The sequence below is a fragment of the Pelodiscus sinensis genome, chromosome 32 (assembly GCF_052426305.1).
Source record: "Pelodiscus sinensis isolate ZL-2025 chromosome 32, ASM5242630v1, whole genome shotgun sequence".
Classification (NCBI taxonomy): domain Eukaryota; kingdom Metazoa; phylum Chordata; order Testudines; family Trionychidae; genus Pelodiscus; species Pelodiscus sinensis.
Genome location: NC_143083.1, coordinates 5,228,589 through 5,249,311, shown reverse-complemented (window position 1 = coordinate 5,249,311; position 20,723 = coordinate 5,228,589). Strand labels below are relative to the sequence as shown.

Below are 20,723 nucleotides of genomic sequence, written 5' to 3'. Positions count from 1 at the left end.
TTCCACTATTTGATCTGAGGAAGTGGGTCTGGCCCACCAAAGCTCATCATCTAATAAACCATCTTATTAGTCTGTAAAGTGCTACATAGTCCTGTATTTTGTTTTAGCTACACTAGACTAACACGGCTACATTTCTATCACCCTGAATATTAGTTTGTCCTGCAGGCAACTGCTGTAGTTGCCAGAGGCATGCTGTGAAATGGGGCAAAAGAGGCTGGAAGGGGCGGGACCTGGGAGCCAATCAGTCTATGAGCACATGGCCCTCACCGCACCACAGTCGGGAGCCCAGAGGGGTCTTCTAGCTTGTAGCTATTGGGGTGGCTGTACAATTAGGGGAATCAACACTTTTTCCCCCCAGGTTCCTGCTGATTTCCATGGAGGCCAACTTCCCAGCCAGGCTACCAAGGACCCAGTTCATCAGCCAGGAAGGATAAAAGAAACATGGGAGCAGAGAAGAAATGACTCCTTCGGGTTCCTGTGAGCAGGTGAGGTGCTGAACCATCGCGGCAGTGAGCAGAGAGCAGCGCAAAAGGCCGCTAGCTGGATTAGCTAGGGAGAAGCCCAAGTGAGATGCTGCAGCTGTACAAGAGGTTGTGAGGCATGAATGTATCCCTCAGACAAAAGCTTCCTGCCCCCCTTTCCCAGGATTCTCGAGCTACAATAACTTGAGTGTTAATTTTTGTGGGAGCCACTTGTATCCTCTGATTTCTCCCAGCTTGGTGATATATGGGGCCTGATATGTGGGGCCAAGTCCTGGGGCCTCCTGGGAAAATTCCCCCTAGGTCAGTCTGAGTATGGGAGGTTTTGCCTTTTCCTGAAGCATAAGCTTCTGACACCTGCCAGGGGTTACAGGGATTGGTGGTCTGATCTGGCATGACAGACAGTCAGGTATGGGGTTGACGGTCCGATACAGCACAGGAGGGAGTTGGATATGGGACTATAAAAACTGTTGGTCTGATCTAGGGTGGTGGGGCAGATATAGGGCGTTAGGGACTGACGGGCTGATCCAATGAGGCAGGGGGCTTGACACAGGCCTCTAGGGACTGATGGGCAGATTGGGCATAGCACAGGGATGGAATATGGGGTTATCACATGATGTGACCTGGCATGCCAGGGAGCTGGGGCCACAGGGACAGAGGTCTGCCCTGTCCTGGCAGTGGGTTGGAGATGGGGTTAAAGGAATCAGCTCTGATTTGCGTGGCAGGGCTCAGAGAGGCGCCTTAGGGCGCCTTGGTCTGATCTAGCACGTCGGCGGATTGAAAGGGGGTTCTGGGGACTGATGACTGGAGCCAGCCTTGCAGGGTGCGATGGGGCACCCCGACCCTCATGCACCCCTGGCAGAGAGGGGCAGGGGCCAGGCCCTTCCAGCGTCTCAGGCAGGTGGCAGGCCCTGGCTGGCAGGGGGTGCCCTGGTGGGAGGGCGGGGGAGATGCAGTAGCCGAGGCCCGGCCAGCAGGGGGTGGCAGAGGGCTGGTGGGCTGGCGCGGCGCCGAGAGGGTGGGCAGCGGGGCAGTGGCACGTCCCGGCCAGCAAGGGGCGCTGTGGGGCTGGTGCGGTGCAGGGGTGTATTCCGGCCGGCAGGGGGCGGGGTGGCGGCGGGTGACGCAGTTCCGGGTCGCGGCCGGCAGGGGGCGGGGTGGCGGCGGGTGACGCAGTTCCGGGTCGCGGCCGGCGGGGGGGGGGGGGGAGCGCAGTTCCGGGTCCCGGCCGGCAGGGGGCGACGCTCCGCGCGCGCGCCTTTGTTGCCGTTGGCGCGCTGCGCTATATAAGCGCGCGGCGGCGGCGCGCGCGGCTCGGGCGGGCGGCATGGAGATGAAGAAGCGGCTCACGCTGGAGCTGCGCAACAAGAAGCCGGCGGAGGTGAGACCCCCCCACCCCGCGTGTCCCCCCCCAGGCCCGGGAGCGGCGGCCGCGCGGGCGCCTGAGGGGCGCGGCGGAGGGAGGGGCGCGGGAGAACCGTTGGCCCCACGTGCGCGGCGGGGCCGGGCCTGTCACCGCGGCCGCGTGGCGGGGTCGGGGGGGCCGCGCTCGGCTCGCACGTGCCGGGCCGGTTCCGCCGCGTGGCCTGGCCCCGCCTGGCGCTCACGGCCCGGCCGCGGGGGGGTCACCGCCGGCTCCGTCGCTGCGCGGGGGGGGGGGCAGGACACCCCCGGGCCGGGGGGGGGGACCCTCGGCCCGAGCGCGGGCTGCTCCCGGGGGGGCTGCTCCCCAAACCTGCCTGGGGGGCTCTGAGCGGCCCCCGACCTAGTCCAAGCGCCGGAGCGGAGGGCGGGGCCCGGGTCCGTGCTCCGGGCGGTGCCTGTTCGGATCATCCCGCCGCTTCCAACCACCGATCTCGTGGAAGGAAGCGCGGCCGGTGGTTTGCTTCGTTTATTCTCTCGCTGCGACCCGAGGGGCCTCGGGACAGCGCCCGGCCACTGAGCCCTGCAGGATTTCACTGAGCAAAATGCAAACGGTCAGGCAGCAGCATAGACAGGGCAGTTAGCGGCTGACCCTCTGTTCATGCTGTGGTTGCTTCCAGGAGCTCCCGTCACGGGCCAGGACACTGCTGGGCTAGGTGCTTGGTAGAGTTTCAGCGCTGGTATTGTCATGGCCTGGAACTGCTGCATGACCATGTAGGTGTCCTGGTAGGAATTAGAGAGCAAACAAGACTTGAATTGCTGTGTGTGTAGGCTCCTGGGGAAGGAGAAGAATGAAAATGTTGATAACAAAGTTTAAAGCAGGTCCCAGGGGCTGGATCTGGCCCCTCAGGCTCAGGCTCCCCCCAGCATTGGGCAGCCCACTCTGATGCTCCATCTCCCCCCCCCCCCAAACACACACACCATCCCCCTGCAGGGCTAGGAATGTAAGACTAGTCAGCTTTCTGATAAGCAGAAGCATATTGGGTAGTCCACTAGTAATGTGATTAGTTGCTCTCTCTTTTCTTCTCCCACCCCCCCTTGCTGCCTCTATCAGAGAGGCAGCAAAGGAGGGGGAGCAGAAGCCAGTGCTGGGGGAGCCAGCTTAAAAGCCAGTCCATCCCCCCAGCACTGTCTCCGTGGGGGGCAGGAGAGGTAGAGGCACAGCTGAAACAGCGCAAGCGGGGACTGAAGCACTCTCCGCTTGCACAGGTTCTGCTGTGATTATGCTTTTGAAATGTGCAAGAGTCCCAGCAGAGAGCTCTTGTATATTTCAAAAGCAGAAGCCACCTCCTCCCTGGCTCCACTTTCCTGCTGGCTTCCACCTTTGAACTGTAGCAAGAGCCAGGCAGGACTCCTGCTACAGTTCAAAGGTGGAGCCCCCCCCATAGACTAATCAAATAGTCGATGGAAGTGCCATTGAGTATTCGATCAGTTAATCTAAATTTAATATCCCTACCTGGGCCCCTCTAAGCTCTGGTGTGTGAGAAGAATGTGAAGAGTTTTTCTCCTCAGTCGGGGGCCACATCAGTGATGGTTTTTTGCTTCTCGTTGTGTGCGGCCTTTGACTGATTTTTTCGGTGTGTCCGCGGTCCCCTGATCTAAAAAAGGTTCACCACCCCACTTGAAAGCATTGGCAGGTATTGAAATAACTGGGACTCCATGTAGTAGAGAACTTGGCAAAACAGTACCTTGGTGGTGCAACTACTGGGGCAGAGTTCATCTGGTGAAGAATAATCTGAAATCCCCTAGTGCAGGCCTACACAACATACGGCCCGTTGGTTTGCAGCCTGCGGCCCGTTGGTTTGCAGCCTGCGGCCCGTTGGTTTGCAGCCTGCGGCCCGTTGGTTTGCAGCCTGCGGCCCGTTGGTTTGCAGCCTGCGGTGAGGTTTGGATTTATGTGGGGCTCAACCCACGGGTGGGAGCCAAAACAAAAAAGTAGTCAATATGATGGTCTCTGTTGATATGCATTTTAGTAGTTAAATTCCTGGACTGTCATAGCTCGTTAAGGGTATGTCTAGACTACATGTCTCTGCTGACAGAGGCATGTAAATTTGACTACCCGACATAGTCAATGAAGCGGGGATTTAAATATCCCCCGCTTCATTAAAATAAAAATGGCCTCCACGCTGTGCTGGCTCAGCTGATCATCCGCACAGCAGGGCAGTCAAGACGCAGATCAGTTGACAGGGAACGCCTTTGTCAACCGCTCCTGTAAACCTCATTTCACGAGGCATAAGGGAGTGGTCGACAAAGGCGTTCCCTGTCGACTGATCTGCGTCTTGACTGCCCTGCTGTGCCGACGATCAGCTGAGCCAGCACAGTGCAGCGGCCATTTTTATTTCAATGAAGCGGGGGATATTTAAATCCCTGCTTCATTGACTATATCGGGTAGTCTAATTTACATGCCTCTGTTGGCAGAGGCATGTAGTCTAGAGATACCCTAAAAGTGCTGTCATATGGCTGGAAATCAGATAAATATTGTATTTTATTAATATCAGCAGAACTGACTTGAATGGGGCCTGTTTTGTGTAGTCTTGCCTTAATCTTTGTATTCATGCCTGTCAGTGTGAAATAAGCTATTTGCATATATATTTGCATGTGTATGTAACCACACTTAAGTTGTGGCCCTGGCATGTGCTGTGATTATCATTGTAGCCCCCCAGGGCTTCCAAAATTGAGTAGCCCTGCCCTAGTGGGTCCTTGGTAAAAGGAGTGGAACAATCAGCAGGAATCCTGGTGATGTAACCTACGATTTGGAAGAGACTTAATAGCCAGTTTAATACCTAGTCTGACTCTCTACTAGCTTTCTCTGTGTCTGGCCAGCCTGTTAGCATGCATGGCTCCCTTGGGGCTAGTTTCTCAGACTCAGCTCTTTAGAGAGCAGCAGGAGGATGATAATCTTTTCCCAGTGTTCATTTTTGGAACATAACTTTAATTTCCCCTCCATTCTTCCCCATCTCATAGACTCTCCACTGATCTAAGGATGTTAATGGGCGGATAATTAGGTAATGATGTAGTTGATACAATTTGAATCAACTACAGGTTGGTTAAGGGAAGGTGCTGCCCCTGCTGCAGCTCTGCATTTAGATGTGGTTAAGAGCTGAGTGTGCAGGTAGCCCGGCTCCTCCTACCTTTAAACTGCAAAGCTGCTGTGGGGTCGCTACTGGACCTGGTGTGAGTCGAGACTGAGCTGGGCTTGCTCACTCCCAGCTTGGACAGGCTGCTGCTGGAGCAGCCTCCCCTGGATCCTTGCCCCTCCCCTCACACATTGCTGCACCGCAGAGATGGTGCTGGGAGGGGGGCAGGCTTATAAGACAGCTCCCCCCAGCACTGGCTCCTCCTCCCCCAAGGGAGGGGGAGTGAGTAATTGATTCGACTAATTGACTTTTTTACATCCCTACTCTGATTTCCCACTGTAAGGCCCTCAGTTGTAGCAGATGGGATTCTGAGCAGAGGTACAAGGCCAGGATATTTTGATAGCAGAGGTACAAGGTCAGGTGCTGGGCTTAGAATATCCCTTGCAGAAGTACTGGGAGTGGAGCTCAGTTGTAAGCCTCCTGAAAGGAGTCCAGAGTTTCAGGAGAGTGAAATGCAGGTTGAAAGTGGGGGTGGGGTAAGAGACGGTCCTGACCAGTATCCAAGCCCCCAGAAGCAAGTGCTGACCCCTTCTCCCTGTCCCGAGCTGCTTCCAGGCTTTGTGATTCTTCCCCTTCTGGAAGTGGAACAGCTGAAGAATTCACCTTGTGAAATCGGAAAGCCAAGCTACTATTACTGTTCTCTCCCTACTGCAAATGAGTTCCTGGCGAGAGGAATAAAGAACACTAACCTTCCTCTCCTGACCCCGCCCCTAGTGTAACTAAATGTGTTGGGGGTGGAAAGGTAGCTATTCCCCTAGATTTCTTACTAGGGAAATCCTTACTGTTGGTCTTACGGTGACGTTGCCCTACACAACTCAGATCTTGCCATGGAAGCCTGCAGCGATGCGGCTGGTGCAACAGGGGGTTGGAAGGCCAGCATAAAGAATTGGGGATCTCTGGTAATGCTGGATCTTGGAGAGGGGATGGTCCGATGAGTGACCTGTATTGCTTTGAGAAACTTCTCCCTTTTCTGGAATCTTAGTCAGTTGCCTTGACTGTTGTTTTTTCCAAGCAGTTGGTTGACTAATCTTTTGCCTATTGGTGGATAGCACCTCCTGAGCCAAGCAAGTAATGCTGCCTCTGCCTTCTGGTTGGGCCAGTTCAACTGCATTGTTGCTTGATAATTTAGCTTAGATCATGCTGCTCACAGGGGACTAGCTGAATTTTGAGCTCCTGCATCCTTCAAAAGTCCTTTGCCCTTCATGTCTGGGTTCATGCATGCTGCCTTGACTTGCTATAAGCACCAGGCTTTGCTTATAAGGGGTTGGAGAACCTTTTTTGGTCACGGGGTCACTGACCCACAGAAAAACCACTTTGGGGCCACACACAAGTGAAACTAAAGCAAAACCCCCCCAAACTCTCCCTCGTGGTCCCTGACTGAGGAGAGAGACATTCCCCTTGTATACCAGAGCCAAGAGGGGCCTAGGCTAGTAGATTTTGTGTGTTGTCACCCTGTGGTGGGTTGTGGGGGCTGGAACCCTGAGACTCGGGGCCAGATCCAGGCAAGCGAAGGGCTCATCTGGCCCCTGGGCCTGAGGTTCACCACCCCTGGCTTGTAACAAGGCCTCCCTCTTACTTACAGATAGCCCTGCAGTCCAGGTGACACTTGTATAGGGAGACTGAGTCTCATGATTGACCAGTTCTGTGGCATGCCAGTATCTTCCCTTGCCGTGGAGTGCGGTGGATCAACTTTAAATAAGGCAAGGAACATAAAGAAAGAGTGGGCATTAAATAAGGCCAACTAGGGCTTGACACAATCCTTATTAGATCTTGGGATGGCAGAGGAGACAGTAATAGCGGGAACTGGTATGTAACACTTACAGCCAACTACAGGGTACCATGGGTCTTTTGCAAATAGTATTTTTACATTTTGAGGAAGGGGTACTCAACACGCAGCCTGTTTGTTTGCGATCCACGTGTGGGAGCCAAACCAAAAAAGTAGTCAATACAATGGTCTTCTGTTGATATACCTTTCACTAGTTAAATTCCTGGACTGTCATTGCTCATTGAAAGTGCTGTCATGGGTGGAAATCGGGTAGATATTGCATTTTATTAATATCAGCAGAGCTGACTTAAATGGGACCTGTGTTGTGTAGTCTTGCCTTAATCTTTGTATTCATGCCTGTCAGTGTGAAAAGCTATTTGCATATATATTTGCATGTGTACGTAACCACACTTAAGTTGCGGCCCTCGGTGTGTGCTGTGAGTATCATTGTGGCCCCAGGCTTCCAAAGTTGAGTAGCCCTGTTTTGAGGCATATTTTATCACTTTCATACTCACTCATTACTTATCTGCATATAATCACCAATGTTTCAAATAAGGGTGTAAGTGACTAGTCTACTATCCGAGAAGCATAAGCTTATTGGATAGTAGACTAGTGATGCGACTAGTCACTTCCCCCCCGTTGCTGCCTCTATTGAAAAGAGATGGCGGGGGAACAGGAGCCAATGCTGGGAGAAGCTGGCTTAAAAGCCAGTTTTCCTCAGCACTGTCTCTGTGGGGGCAGGAGAGGTAGAGGCACAGTGGGAAATGGCGTGAGCGGAGACAGAAGCAGTCTCTACTCTCACAGGTTCTGAGAGTCTGCTTTTGAAATGTACAAGAGCCCCAGCAGAGCTCTTGTATATTTCAAAAGCAGAAGCCCCTATGGAGCCAGGGCCAGCGGGGGATTCCCCACTGGCTCTGCACTCACTGTGGGGCTTCCTTTTGAAATGTGCAAGAGCGCTGCTGGGGCTTTTGTACATTTCAAAGGTTCAGGCACGTTAGGGAGTGCGGGGCCAGTCCCCTGCTGGCCCCGGACTCCCTGCAGGGCTTCAGCTTTTGAACTGTAGCAAGAGTTTGGCAGGGCTCCTGCTACAGTTCAGAGGGTGTCTGGGGGAGACCCCCTTACAGATCAATTGAATAGTCGATGGAAATCTCATTGACTATTTGATTAATCTGAATTTAACATCCTTGGTTTCAAATGTTGTAAGCAAAAAATAGATAGGGGTCTCTAAAGTACACAGTGGCAAAGAGGGTGGCTTGTGCCTGCTGCTTGACGCTGACATATACCCAGTACCAATTTTAAAGTTTCTGTAGAAGTGGTTAATGTTATCTGCATCTGCACTGGACTTGTGCCTGTTCAAACATTGTTTGTATGTGAACAGTCATTCTCAAGTGGATTGAATGGTTTGCTCAATGTGAACCAAGCAAAGCACCTGTAAAGCAACTCTGGGAATTGGCTGGTCCACCCAAAAGCTGTAGTTGCTTCTGTACAGCAGAAGATGTTAGAGCATCAATAGCTTTCTAGCCAAGATTGTGATGACTTGGCCTGCTTTGAAGAGCACATAGGATAAGAGCTCATTCTGGAAACTCAGCCTGTAACTACTGGAGCCGAACCCTATGTTTCTGGGGTTCTTCCCATGTGTGTTTGCCAGTCTGACAGCCATTAGAAGCTGCATGTGTGGATATGGGGTGCATTTGCATCAGTTGAAGGGGGTGGATGTTTTACTGTGGCAAGTGTCCAGTGTATATGAGGTCTGGGTGTGAGCTGATCACGTTACAAACTCTGTAAAAAGTCAGGTTAGGGGAATTACCATGCACCCTACTGTGAGTTGAACCACCCCTCCTGGCTGGGCCTAGTGCATAAGCTAGGTGAGTATGACCTATGAGGAGGGCTCGGAGATGCTACTTTGAAACTCTTTCCAGTATCTTAGGGTGGAAATCCCGGTTAACGGGGAATGGGACCCAAGGGGGATTAGTAACTAGATAAAATCTTGTTTCAAACCTGGCTGAACTAGGGATGTTAAATTGTGTTTAATCAACTAAACGACTAGTTAATTAATTTTCCATTAATCGGTTGATAAGGGGGGGAATGGCAGAGCCACAGTGGGGCTAGCGCCCAGCCCCGGGAGTTAACCCTGCTGTGGCTCTGCCTTTTAAATGCATTGAGACACCAGGCTCTTAATACACTTAAAAGGCTGAAGCGCAGCGGTGGGGGACCAGGCTGATTCCCAGCTCACACCCAGTCTCTTGCTACGTCTCTGCCTACCTTGCCCCCCGCGGAGTCCGTGCTGGGGGTGGGGGGAATGGCTTTAAGACTGCTTCCCCCAGCACTGGTTCCTGCTCTCCCTCCCCTCCCCCCCACAAGGCAGCAAAAAGGGGGGGGGGGGAGAAGCAACTAGTCGAGTCACTACTTGACTATCTGATATACTTATCAGATAGTTGACTAGTTGCTTACATCCCTAGGTTGAAAATGACCGGTGCTTTATAGGAAATGAGTTCTCAGTTAAGCTCTGTTAACAAGGGGATGGAAACATTCATAACTCCAAAGCCATGAATCAGCTGGACTGTGGAGAGTGAACCTTTCTAGAGATCCCACTAGGGATGTGAATGGTTAACCAGTTCATTGGTGGGTGCTCTGGACTGTTAGATGCCAGTTAGCCAATTAAACAGGATTTTACGTCCCTAGATCCCACTGTATCTTGGTGACACGGTGTCGTGGCAGTGACTTACTACGGCCTGCCTTTTAAACTACTGATAGGACTCTGGTATATGGGGAATGCCCGTCTGGCACCTCGTCCCCACATTAAGAAAAACTTGATTTATCAATAGTGGCGTACCGGCTTACCCCCTTAATAGGGTTGGCTGGAGGGATTTATTTGGTGTAGGTGCCTTAAAGGTGTATGGTGCTTTGATCTTAAATTGGATCTATCCAGGGGCTTGATCTAATGGGTTAGTTCGTTAGGTTAATGCAAAGTGATCTTAGAGCTGAGAGATGGCTGTACTTCTAAGTGATGATGCCTCCTTGTCAGATCCTGAGTGTTTCTCCTTCCTCCTCTAGGTGAAGGAGCTGGTGCTGGATAACTGCCGCTCACTTGATGGGAAGATCGTTGGACTCTCCTCGGACTTTGAAAACCTGGAGTTCCTCAGTATGATCAATGTCAACCTGCTGTCTGTCTCCAACCTCCCCAAGCTCAATAAACTCCGCAAGGTAAACTGAGAGCTTGGGGCCAGATGGCTGAGAGTCTTCTGGCAAACTGCGTGGGGTGGTCTGCATTCGAACAGAGAGTGTGTCGTTCCCTCCCCCCCCATCCGCTTGTAGGGATGGAGACTCCACTACTTCCCTAGGTAACCCATTCCAGTGCTTCACCACCCTCCTAGGGAAATAGTTTTTCCTAATATCCATCCTGGACCTCTCCCACCACAACTTGAGCCCATTGCTCCTTGTTCTGCCATCTGTCACTACTGAGAACAGCCTCTCTCCGTCCTCTTTGGAACCTCCCTTCAGGAAGTTGAAGGCTGCTCTCAAATCCCCCCTCACTCTTCGCTTCTGCAGACTAAACAGACCCAAGTCCCTCAGCCTCTCCTCATAAGTCATACCCCCTAATCATTTTGGTTGCCCTCCGCTGGACCCTCTTCAATGCGTCCACATCCTTTTTGTAGTGGGGGGCCCAGAACTGGACACAATACTCCAGATGCGGCCTCACCAAAACCGAATGGGAATGGTGTTCCCCTTTGTCAAGTGCCAAGGCCCTCTAAAGCAGTGCCTCTGACCTGTTCCTCCTGGCAGCTGGAGCTGAGTGATAACCGCATCTCCGGGGGCCTGGAAGTTCTAGCAGAGAGGACCCCTAACCTGACCCACTTGAATCTAAGCGGCAACAAGATCAAGGACATCAACACCCTGGAGCCCCTGGTGAGTGAGAGGCCAAGGGCAGGGCCCTAACCCATCAATGCGGTTTCCTTTGGGGCTGTAGTATTTCGTGCCCACCTGGGAAAGGGCTGCTAAGGGGTTGGACTCAGTTTGAGGTAGGTGGCACCTGGGTGTGTCATGGTAGTGACTTGCATGGCCCCCATCCAAGGACACGCTCCTGCTGTGGGACGTGAGCATGTCACCCGTGGTGCTGTGAGTGCAGATTGCCACTGACCTGCCCATGGCAGGTGCAAGGTGCCCTTTCTTTCTAAGGTAGGATCAAATCGCCCTGGAAGAGGGGTCTTTATCTTGTCATCCCACCTCACTAGGTCTGGCCTGGGGAGTGGACTGGCCAATGAGCTAGGCTGGGTGGTCTTCTCTCCCCCTCAGACAAGCTTTACAGTATAAAGGGAAATGCCTCCCCTTAGGGAGAGGTGTGGCTGCAACAACAGCACTTCCCAGTGCTGAATGGCCGAGGCGTACCGCCTCCCTGCGTGCAACGCAACTCTCCGGAATCCAGTGTGCTCTGTGGTGGCTGCTTACGTGGTCTCGGGGCAGGGAAGTGTGGCGTCTGAGTCAGGCAGTCTCTAAGACGCTTAGGTAGCCAGGTCTCTACTCCCTGTCGTAGGGCGATGGGCGCACAGACTCTGGGCCTGGCTTTCTGCCTTGCTGTATGCTGTTTGTTATAGGAGTGGAAATAGGGGGTGAAGTTGTAGAGAGTTGTGCCTCCAGGCTTTAATGTTGTCCTGGAGCTAGAGTCTGTTAACTGCCTTGTGTCAAAATGAGGGGGCATGTTACACAAAATAGCGTGCATGAGATATTTGCTTCACTCTAGGTCACGTAGTAACCCACCTGCTTCAGAGGCATCCTAATGTCTCCCTCATCCCTCTGCCCATAGCGAGTTGACTGGAACTGTCTGCTAGTGGCCTAACGACTTAATCTTTGCAGAAGAAACTACCAAATCTGCATAGCCTGGACCTCTTCAACTGCGAGGTGACAATGCTGATCAACTACCGGGAAAGCATGTTTGCCCTTCTGCCCCAGCTCACCTACCTGGATGGGTTTGATGCCGATGACCAGGAAGCCCCTGACTCAGATCCTGAAGCAGATGGTGATGGGTTGGATGATGAGTATGATGAGAACGGAGAAGGTAAAGGGGGCTTGGTATGGCTTTCTGGAATTGCCTCCCACATATTTCACTAGCCATTCCCTACAGACCACCTTGGTCTTGGGGTGAACTCATCACAAAAGTAAGATGAGACTTTGGTAATTCCATACTCTCCCCCTTCTTCCCCCGGCATGACATGGAAAACCAAGCTCTGCTTAATCCGGGGGGCTTGTCAGTTGACACATCTCACAGGCATAGGTACCAGTGGGGCTCTTCTGGGTTAGTTGTGTTTCCTGGCTGCTGTCGATGGCGTATTGGGCTTTGAACACGTCGGAGGCTAAAGGAGTGGGGGTGGGGAGTGTCACTGATCCGATACAAGCTGTGCTGGGTAGAGAACCCACTCACCTCCCTCTGTTGTGGTAGAAGGTGAGGAAGATGATGATGATGAGGAAGATGAGTTGGATGACGAAGTCATTGATGACGAAGAAGAGGATGAAGATGATCTGGAAGGCGAAGAGGAGGAGGATGGAGTAGATGATGAGGTGAGGCTGTTCTTGTTGGCTTGATTCCCGCCCCCCTCGACTGATAAAAATCGGTCCTCCTGAGAACCCTTGTAATCTGGTTGGTATGCTGTGTCCTGGCTTGAGGCTAGTCTCATTCAAGAGCTTCCTAGGTAGACATCTTCCTAGGTAGAGCTTCCTAGGTAGAAGTGATACCTGGATTCTTAGTGGGTAGCTGGAGATGATATGAAGGGGGAAGATCTTGTTGTTTTTCCAGGAGGCATCACAATTTCTTTGTGCCCACAAGTTGCGGTCCCTGTGGCAGAAAGGAAGGGATGGGGAAAGGGAAGCAGGCATCCAGTTGCAAGGAGGGGTGTTAACAGTGTGCTGCCAGAGGGCAGTGTCCTCCTGAAGTCAGACTTGAAAAGACCGCGAATGGTGACTGAAGTGAGAGAATAAATCAATCTCTCGTCACTGGGTCTTGGTCCTTGTACAAACATGCTTATTTTTTTAATTCAAGGAGGAAGAGGATGAGGAGGAGGAAGAGGACGACGAAGGTGATGAAGGTAAGTCAAGCTAATTCTCCTAATTAAGATGCAGTATTCACGAAGATCGCATTAACCATCTACAGTTCTGGTGCGATCAGTCGGTCTCATTCTGAGGGCCGAGCAGTAGAACGGTGCACGCCTGCCTTATGGCAAGAAAGCCTCTCGTCACCACTGAACCAGGGCACTGTCCAAGAGCTGAATATCCGAGTACTGAGGGAGGGAATCCAAGCACAGGAATTAGGCAATTCAAAGCTTAGGGCTTGGCTACTCCCTGCGTCCTATGTGTTGCATGACATGCTGTGTTCTTGTAGTAAATGTCCTTAACTGTCCAGCTATCAGGTAAGGAAAGTCAGAACACTCTCATGTTGCCTTTTTTGCATTTGCATGTTTGTTTTTAACATGACCAAGCTCATTGTTTGACGACACCATTGAATGAGGGTGGTGAGATCCCAGAGCATCTAAGTATGCCACCATCTCAACACATTTAAAGCAATCAGTATTCATAGGCTGTCAGTTGCCTGAGGGGGTAAATTGGCAAAATGACCCAATTCTGTGTAATTTAGCGTAATACTCTGGAGGGGAGAGCTTCTGTGGATGCTCTGCTGTGTGTTAGTGTTTTTATAAAGAAGTGCTCGTCCTAGACTCTGTACTTGCTTCTAGACTTCTAGGCTTTAGTGCAACAAAAGACTAGACATCTCATTTCTGACTTGGAGGTAAAATCCTTGGATAGTTGAAGGCTGGCTCTGCATGTGCTTTATGTATAGCTATTTGTAGAGGTGTCTATAGGAAAATGGAGGTTGGCACCCAACTTGAATGATAAATCCTGAATAAGCTGCTTGGCTAAGACTCACCAAAGTGAGTAGTGATTTTAGGTGCCTCTGTTCTTGGGTGTCCAGCTTCACACCGTGAAAAGGGGAAGTGAGTGTTCAAGTGTTCACGGTATCTGAAATTTGGACCTGTAAAAGTATCTCGAGCACCAAAAATCTTACCTCAGGTTTTTGCTTGGGCACCATGTAAAATGGAACAGAGGGGTGGGACTCCATCCAGCTGCTGGCGTGGTTCTAGTTCATACTTGTTCACCTGCGAGGTGTGTAGCTTAAATAGCCTGTGAAGAATGAGAGCAAATGCTGTTCTGCAAGAATTTAACTCTTGCTTTCTCCCTGCAGACCTTCCCCAGGGAGAGAAGAGAAAACGAGAGCTAGAGGATGAGGGAGAGGAAGATCCAGAAGATGAAGAGGATGAGGATGACGACTGATAATCCTAGCGAGCCAATCAGTTTTACGGACTATGACTGTGCTTGTCCCAACCTCCCCGTTGTGCCCGCGTGAGACTGTAAATCCCATCTCCCAGCCCCCCTCTTTTGTATGGCTGCAGTGTCCACAATATATTTTTTTAAGATTTAGAATACAGTAGGCATTCAGGGGAATCTTTCCATACAAGACTCACTTTCTCACAAGTATTTCATGACCAAAGGCTTTCTCCGTTCTGTGGTTTGTGCAGCATTTTGCAAAATGTTCCTCACCTAGAGCATCTCTCAGATCTGAGCTCAGCCTTGCCCTGTGGCACCGAGAGCACCAGCAACGCTTTGCCTTCCACATACCCACAAGAGGCAAACCTCACCACCCCAGCATGCATTTTCCTCAGCCCTGCCTTTGAAGACACAGCGAGCACTCTGAGCAGTGGATGCAAACTCTGCTCATGTAAGTGGACTCTGAAATCAAGCAGCCTCCCAGGGTGAAGCGAAATAACCATAGCGGTATGAAGATGCTTTAGCGATCGTGAGGAGGGCAAAAGGGTTTGGATCTGAGAGAAAATGCTCTTAGCTTCATTTCAGACCTGTGAGGAGGAGCTATGCAGTTGTCCTGCCTCTTGTTTTCCTAGTTTTTGTAAACTGGAAATTTTTTTACCCATTAGCAACTTCTTTATAGCTTTGCTTCTTGGATATTGGCCAAGTCATTCTGGTGGGCACTTGCCATAAGGAGGCTTTCTCCACCCCAATCAGCCTTCAAGGAAGGGTAGGTAACATTAGGCAAAGGGCTACTGCACTGCTGCCAAACCGCACATTTCACTGTACAGAGCACTCGAACCATTATCACTGTGATACACCTAACTTGGCGTCCCCGGGAGACCGGTTAGCCTAAATATTCTCAGGGTCCTTCTGCTAGCCAGTAACTGCTCTCAGCAGTGGCCTGGATGCTAGACTGGCACATGTACCCCTCCCTCCCCTTTGCAGAGTGGTAAGTCTCGCTCGCTCACATTTATGCACTGTGTGCTGTGACAGCCGCTGCCTCTCCCCCTTTGCCCCCAGCCCATAGGAGTGGAGCTGCAGCTGCTTTGACTGCTGTGAGGCCTTTTTTAGAACAGGGAGGGGAGGGAATCCTTCCACATGCAACATGGGGTTTCTGATCTGTGTTCCCATGGCATCAGGGGCATGAACCAACCCTTCAGTATTGTGTGCCTAGTGATTTCTGCTCGCATGGGTGGGAGAGAGCATCTACCTTTTTAACCAGTTTTGTGGGGGTGTGTTCCCTTGGGCTTTGTACTAGTGCATATGCATTAGCACCTAACAGGGTATCCCTTAGCCACTGCAGGCAAATATGTAAGCGCCCAGGAGTTGTATGTATTCCTCTTGCATCTAGAGGAGAGCTCACGCCCTTCCTATGAAACGCCATTCTAGCAAAGGAGCATTGCGTACTGCAGCACACCTGCATTTCTAGCCCTGCCTTTGTCTCTTGCATTGTACAGTAGCTATAAACAGACTGAACTTCTACAAAATGCAAACTGAGTAACTTATAAATGCTAAAGGAATTGAAATTCAGAGCAGCAGTTGCTATTTTTAATGTCTTCCCTGCATTTTTTCAGCAGTTTGTATGGATTTTATTAGCCTAGTAACTGTCAGGTTTGATTGGTCTGATTAGTCCCAGAAATAAGGATCTTCACCCCTTTTGTATCTTTTTTGTTACAAAATTTGGATAAAACTTTTAATAAAGACTTCAGTTTTTAAAAACCTCTTGTTATGGGTGGTGCCTTCACTGCTCCTTTGGAAGCTTTACCTTCTTCAGAGACATCAGCAGTGGGGGTGTGACACGGGGAGCATATCGTCCACTCCAGGACTCCTCAATCTAGAAGCAGTTTATAGCCATTTACTCTCGTGAACTGCCAGGATCTCTCTTCCAGGAAGTCAACGCTACATTGTCTCTGGCTACTGCTCCTTCATGATGTATAAAGACCCACCTCAAGCTTAGAAAGATTCTGTTTTAGTCTTTAAATGACAAGAATGTAGAGCCTTCATTTAGCTCTTTGCTAGAGTGGAAGTCTTACTGTAGCGCATGCCCTCCAGATTTTCCACCCTTAACTCCAGAGGGCGGACGTCCTTGTGCCCTTTCAGTTCCATGGGAAGAAGCTGACTTCTGGGTGTGTAGAAGAGCTCAGGCTTTGGTGGGGAGGCAGAAGAAATTCCAGATTCTAACTGCTCAGTCTTTCCAGTCCTGTATGATTGGCTTCTCTGTAATGCTTGTGTGTGCCCATAGGACACTTCTGCGGGAGTGTTCCCCATAGCCAGGCAGGGCTGTTCTAGTATATGGGGTTGTGCTTTGTTGGCTTTGAACCGAACCCCCTTGTAAACAAAGGGAAGCTGCATCCCAACAGTGGCTGAAACTTTGTCCGGGGTCTGGAAGGGCCCCCAAAAGGTGCATGCTGGGCGTTGGGGGAATGCATGGCTGCTACAGCAAGTCTGCAAGATGCAGGACCAGCAACGCTGCCTCTGAAGGACAGAAGTGCTCGCACTTACCAACGCCTTGAGCAAGTTGGGAGCCAGGAAGGATGGGCGGGCAGGCAGCCTAGACTGGCTCCTGTGCAGGCTTGGGAGAAAAGCACCCCCTGCCTCGGCCCACGGTCCCTGCAAAGGGAATAGAAGGGGTGGTCTGTGGCAGACGTGGCCCTCTGCTGTGGAGCCACAAGCTGGTTTCCTGTCCCGCCTCTAAGCTGCTTGCTGGCCAGGCACCTGCTTTCTTCGTCCCTGGGGTGGGTGACTAGGAGGGCCTGGTCCTTTGCTGGGCTGTGTGCAGATCCAGCGGGCGGTGACTCTTCTGCTTCCTGACAGCCTGGTCTTTGGGGGGAGGGGACTATGCTTTCCACTTGCCTTCCAGGGGGCAGATCTCCCCAGCAGGGTCCAGTTTGGGCCTCAGTCTCTGGGGCAGGGGCAAGGGCATGGCAGTGAGGAGCCAGGAACACTTCCTGCTCCCAGGCAGTGCTTGCCTCCACCCAGCTGAGCTGAGCAGAACTTCCCTAGGAAGCGCCAGCTGGGACGCGGCTGCTCGTGGGAGCTGCTGAATGAGAGCGGGTGGCCTGCCTTGGCAGAGGGACGGGCCAGTGCTCCGGCATCCCCACATGTCTACACAGTGGCCTCAGAGGAGGATCCCATGTGCTAGGTGCTGCCTGACGGGAGCTGGTCCTCAGGGCCCCGCTATCTAGGGGTTCAATGGGGCAGGGGAAGGCCAGTGGCTTATCCCAGGCAGTGCCTGAGCGCAGCCTCCCAGGGAGCTGCAGAACTGGTGCCACAGCCTGGCAGGCAGGAAGTGCCTCCTGATTCCAGTCCAGTTACTCCTTGGTCTGCCCCAAGGTGCCTTGCCAAGGGAGGGGGACATCCCCCCCCCCCCCGGCTGTTCCCAATTCAGCCCTTCAGCTCAGCCATTTCCAGCTCCCCTGGCTTGGCTGGGTGGGGGTGGGTTGTTCTCTTGCTCCACATTTCTGCGGCCTGCTGGTGTGTTGGCCTCTGGCTGCTGCTTGCATCCATCCAGCCTTCCCCTCCTTGGTGAATTCCTTGGGAGCGGAGGCTGCTCCCCGCCCTGTGCAGCTTGCTGCCTGCCAGCAGGGAAGAGGGGGGCTGCATCCCCTGCCATTGACTCATGCAGGGTGTAGTTGCCCCAGGCACCTCTGAGGGAGGCTTTGCGGTTGGCAGTTGCATGTGCTGATGGCTGCTGGAGGAGGCGGGGACTTAACCCTTCGTGGGCTTGGAGGAGCTGCCCATCCTGTGCTAGGGCAGGGGGGTCTCAGCCCAGAGTGGTGCCTTCTCCTCTCAATACCCAGCAGGTTTGGCCTTGTGCACGTTAAGGTAGTTCCTCCTCCCCAAGGGGCCTGTCCCTGTGGCAGGGAAATGCCTTTCGCTAGTGCCCCAGGCCTGGCCCCAGGTGGTATCTTGCTCACTCCTGCCCCCTCCCTAGGGGAAGGCCGGGGGCACAGTGGGGGGTGGGTCCTGTTGCCTTTCACCAAGAAGGTTGCAGAGGAGCATGGCCTTGAGATCACTTTCCAGCATAGGACCCAGGAGTCTCCCAGGCACCTTGTGTCGCTACGGGAGCATGCAGGGGCCTTGGACGCCAGGAGCCTCCTGAACTCAAGTGCTTTCCTCCCCTGTGCACCTCTGCCTGCGCGGAGACGGGCAGGTGGCGTTGGCCCTCCCATGCCTAGCGGAGTCCCTGGCATCAGATCTGTTTCCCCTAGTGCCTGTGTCTAAATGGGCCTTGTCAGAGCACAGGTGGGTGGCGGTGAGTGCTGGGGGGGGGGGGCGGTTCCCATGTTGCAAAATATCAAACCTCTTTTCGAACTGTGCCTTGGCTCTGTCTCTGCTGAGCTGGTGGGGTCCCTGGGCATCATGGGGGTTCTTGCTACCAAGCTGCTGTCTTACCCTGGGAATCCCTGCGTCCCTTGCTCTCCTTCCCCTGCTGGGGCCTGGTGTGGGCAGCCAGAGCGCCCTGGAACATGGGAACACGGGGTGGAGGCGGCAGGGGCTGTGACAATGGTTCCATTGTCTGTACTTCTCAGCCAGTGGAGCGGGCCTGGGAGCGACATGCTGCCTTGGCCCAGTACGTCTCAGCGCTAAGCGTGGCCCTCGGAGTAGTAACCGGTGGGGTCGTACCGGGATCAGGGCCATCTGGCACATTCATCCTTGGCCGGCTAAAGGGTCAGCAGTGACGCACCAACATCTGCAGATGATCCAAAGCTCCTCGAGCACGTTGCGACGTTGCAAAGGGAGCTCACAAAACTGGGTGACTGGGCAGCAAAATGGCAGCGGAAAGTCCAGGCTAAATGCAGAGCGGTGCAGGCGGGCAAAGCCAAGCCTGACTGTGCCTATGAAATCCTGGGGCCTAGGTGAGCAGTTTCCACTTGAGGGTCACTGTGGCTACTGCTCTGGAAATGGCCACTCGAGGGGCGGTGGCAGCCAAGAAAAACTGCCAGAATGTTGGGAATCCTGAGGAGTGGGCTAGAGCCGAAGGAAGAAGCTGCCCGGATGCCTTCATCCCCATCCAAGCCAGGCCCACCCCTGACAGCTGGGTGCAGCTCTGGCTTCCCCATTACAAAAAAACGGCCCCCAGACAGCAAAGGCCAAGAAACATCATTGGGGATGGAACAGATGAGCTGGAGCGTTGTGCTGGGTTAGGGTGGGACACTCGACGGAGGGGATGATGGGGGGGGGGGTTGATAAAAGCATGCTGGATGTGGCGAGGGGGGTTAGGGTTAGGGTGGGACACTCGATGGAGGGGATGATGGGGGGGGGTTTGATAAAAGCATGCTGGATGTGGCGAGGGGGGTTAGGGTTAGGGTGGGACACTCGATGGAGGGGATGATGGGGGGGTTGATAAAAGCATGCTGGATGTGGCGAGGGGGGTGAGGGAAGGGTTAGGGTGGGACACTCGACGGAGGGGATGATGGGGGGGGTCGATAAAAGCATGCTGGATGTGGCGAGGGGGGTGAGGGAAGGGTTAGGGTGGGACACTCGACGTAGGGGATGATGGGGGGGTCGATAAAAGCATGCTGGATGTGGCGAGGGGGGTGAGGGAAGGGTTAGGGTGGGACACTCGACGGAGGGGATGATGGGGGGGGTCGATAAAAGCATGCTGGATGTGGCGAGGGGGGTGAGGGAAGGGTTAGGGTGGGACACTCGACGGAGGGGATGATGGGGGGGGTCGATAAAAGCATGATGGATGTGGCGAGGGGGGTGAGGGAAGGCTTAGGGTGGGACACTCGACGGAGGGGATGATGGGGGGGTCGATAAAAGCATGCTGGATGTGGCGAGGGGGGTGAGGGAAGGGTTAGGGTGGGACACTCGACGGAGGGGATGATGGGGGGGGTCGATAAAAGCATGCTGGATGTGGCGAGGGGGGTGAGGGAAGGGTTAGGGTGGGACACTCGACGGAGGGGATGATGGGGGGGGTCGATAAAAGCATGCTGGATGTGGCGAGGGGGGTGAGGGAAGGGTTAGGGTGGGACACTCGACGGAGGGGATGATGGGGGGGTCGATAAAAGCATGCTGGATGTGGCGAGGGGGGTGAGGGAAGGGTTAGGGTGGGACACTCGACGGAGGGGATGATGGGGGGGTTGATAAAAGCATGCTGGATGTGGCGAGGGGGGTGAGGGAAGGGTTAGGGTGGGACACTCGACGGAGGCGATGATGGGGGGGTTGATAAAAGCATGCTGGATGTGGCGAGGGGGGTGAGGGAAGGCTTAGGGTGGGACACTCGACGGAGGGGATGATGGGGGGGTTGATAAAAGCATGCTGGATGTGGCGAGGGGGGTGAGGGAAGGGTTAGGGTGGGACACTCGACGGAGGGGATGATGGGGGGGTTGATAAAAGCATGCTGGATGTGGCGAGGGGGGTGAGGGAAGGCTTAGGGTGGGACACTCGACGGAGGGGATGATGGGGGGGGTCGATAAAAGCATGCTGGATGTGGCGAGGGGGGTGAGGGAAGGGTTAGGGTGGGACACTCGACGGAGGGGATGATGGGGGGGGGGTCGATAAAAGCATGCTGGATGTGGCGAGGGGGGTGAGGGAAGGCTTAGGGTGGGACACTCGACGGAGGGGATG

General features: G+C 53.4%; 1 protein-coding gene across 3 annotated transcripts; it reads left to right on the top strand.

Annotated features, from left to right (window-relative positions):
• Positions 1-1,704: 1,704 nt before the first annotated feature.
• Positions 1,705-15,869, top strand: LOC102446220 (acidic leucine-rich nuclear phosphoprotein 32 family member D). Of its 3 annotated transcripts, none has more exons than XM_075903169.2 (7): positions 1,705-1,860; positions 9,858-10,007; positions 10,587-10,709; positions 11,655-11,856; positions 12,241-12,356; positions 12,835-12,880; positions 14,029-15,869. In XM_075903169.2, the coding sequence occupies exons 1-7, from the start codon at positions 1,807-1,809 to the stop codon at positions 14,115-14,117; spliced, it is 780 nt and encodes a 259-aa protein (XP_075759284.2). In that variant the 5' UTR covers positions 1,705-1,806; the 3' UTR covers positions 14,118-15,869. The 3 variants fall into 3 exon arrangements, with proteins under 3 accessions (XP_075759284.2, XP_075759283.2, XP_075759282.2); XM_075903168.2 differs by having other exon boundaries at positions 12,238-12,356; XM_075903167.2 differs by lacking the exon at positions 1,705-1,860 and adding an exon at positions 6,652-6,738.
• Positions 15,870-20,723: the final 4,854 nt, after the last annotated feature.

Coding starts and splice junctions, on each gene's coding strand:
- LOC102446220 (XM_075903167.2), top strand. CDS start 6,667: ATGATTGACCAGTTCTGTGGCATGCCAGTATCTTCCCTTGCCGTGGAG. Junction 10,008..10,586: donor AGCTCAATAAACTCCGCAAG/GTAAACTGAGAG, acceptor TCCTCCTGGCAG/CTGGAGCTGAGTGATAACCG. Junction 12,357..12,834: donor AGGATGGAGTAGATGATGAG/GTGAGGCTGTTC, acceptor TTTTAATTCAAG/GAGGAAGAGGATGAGGAGGA.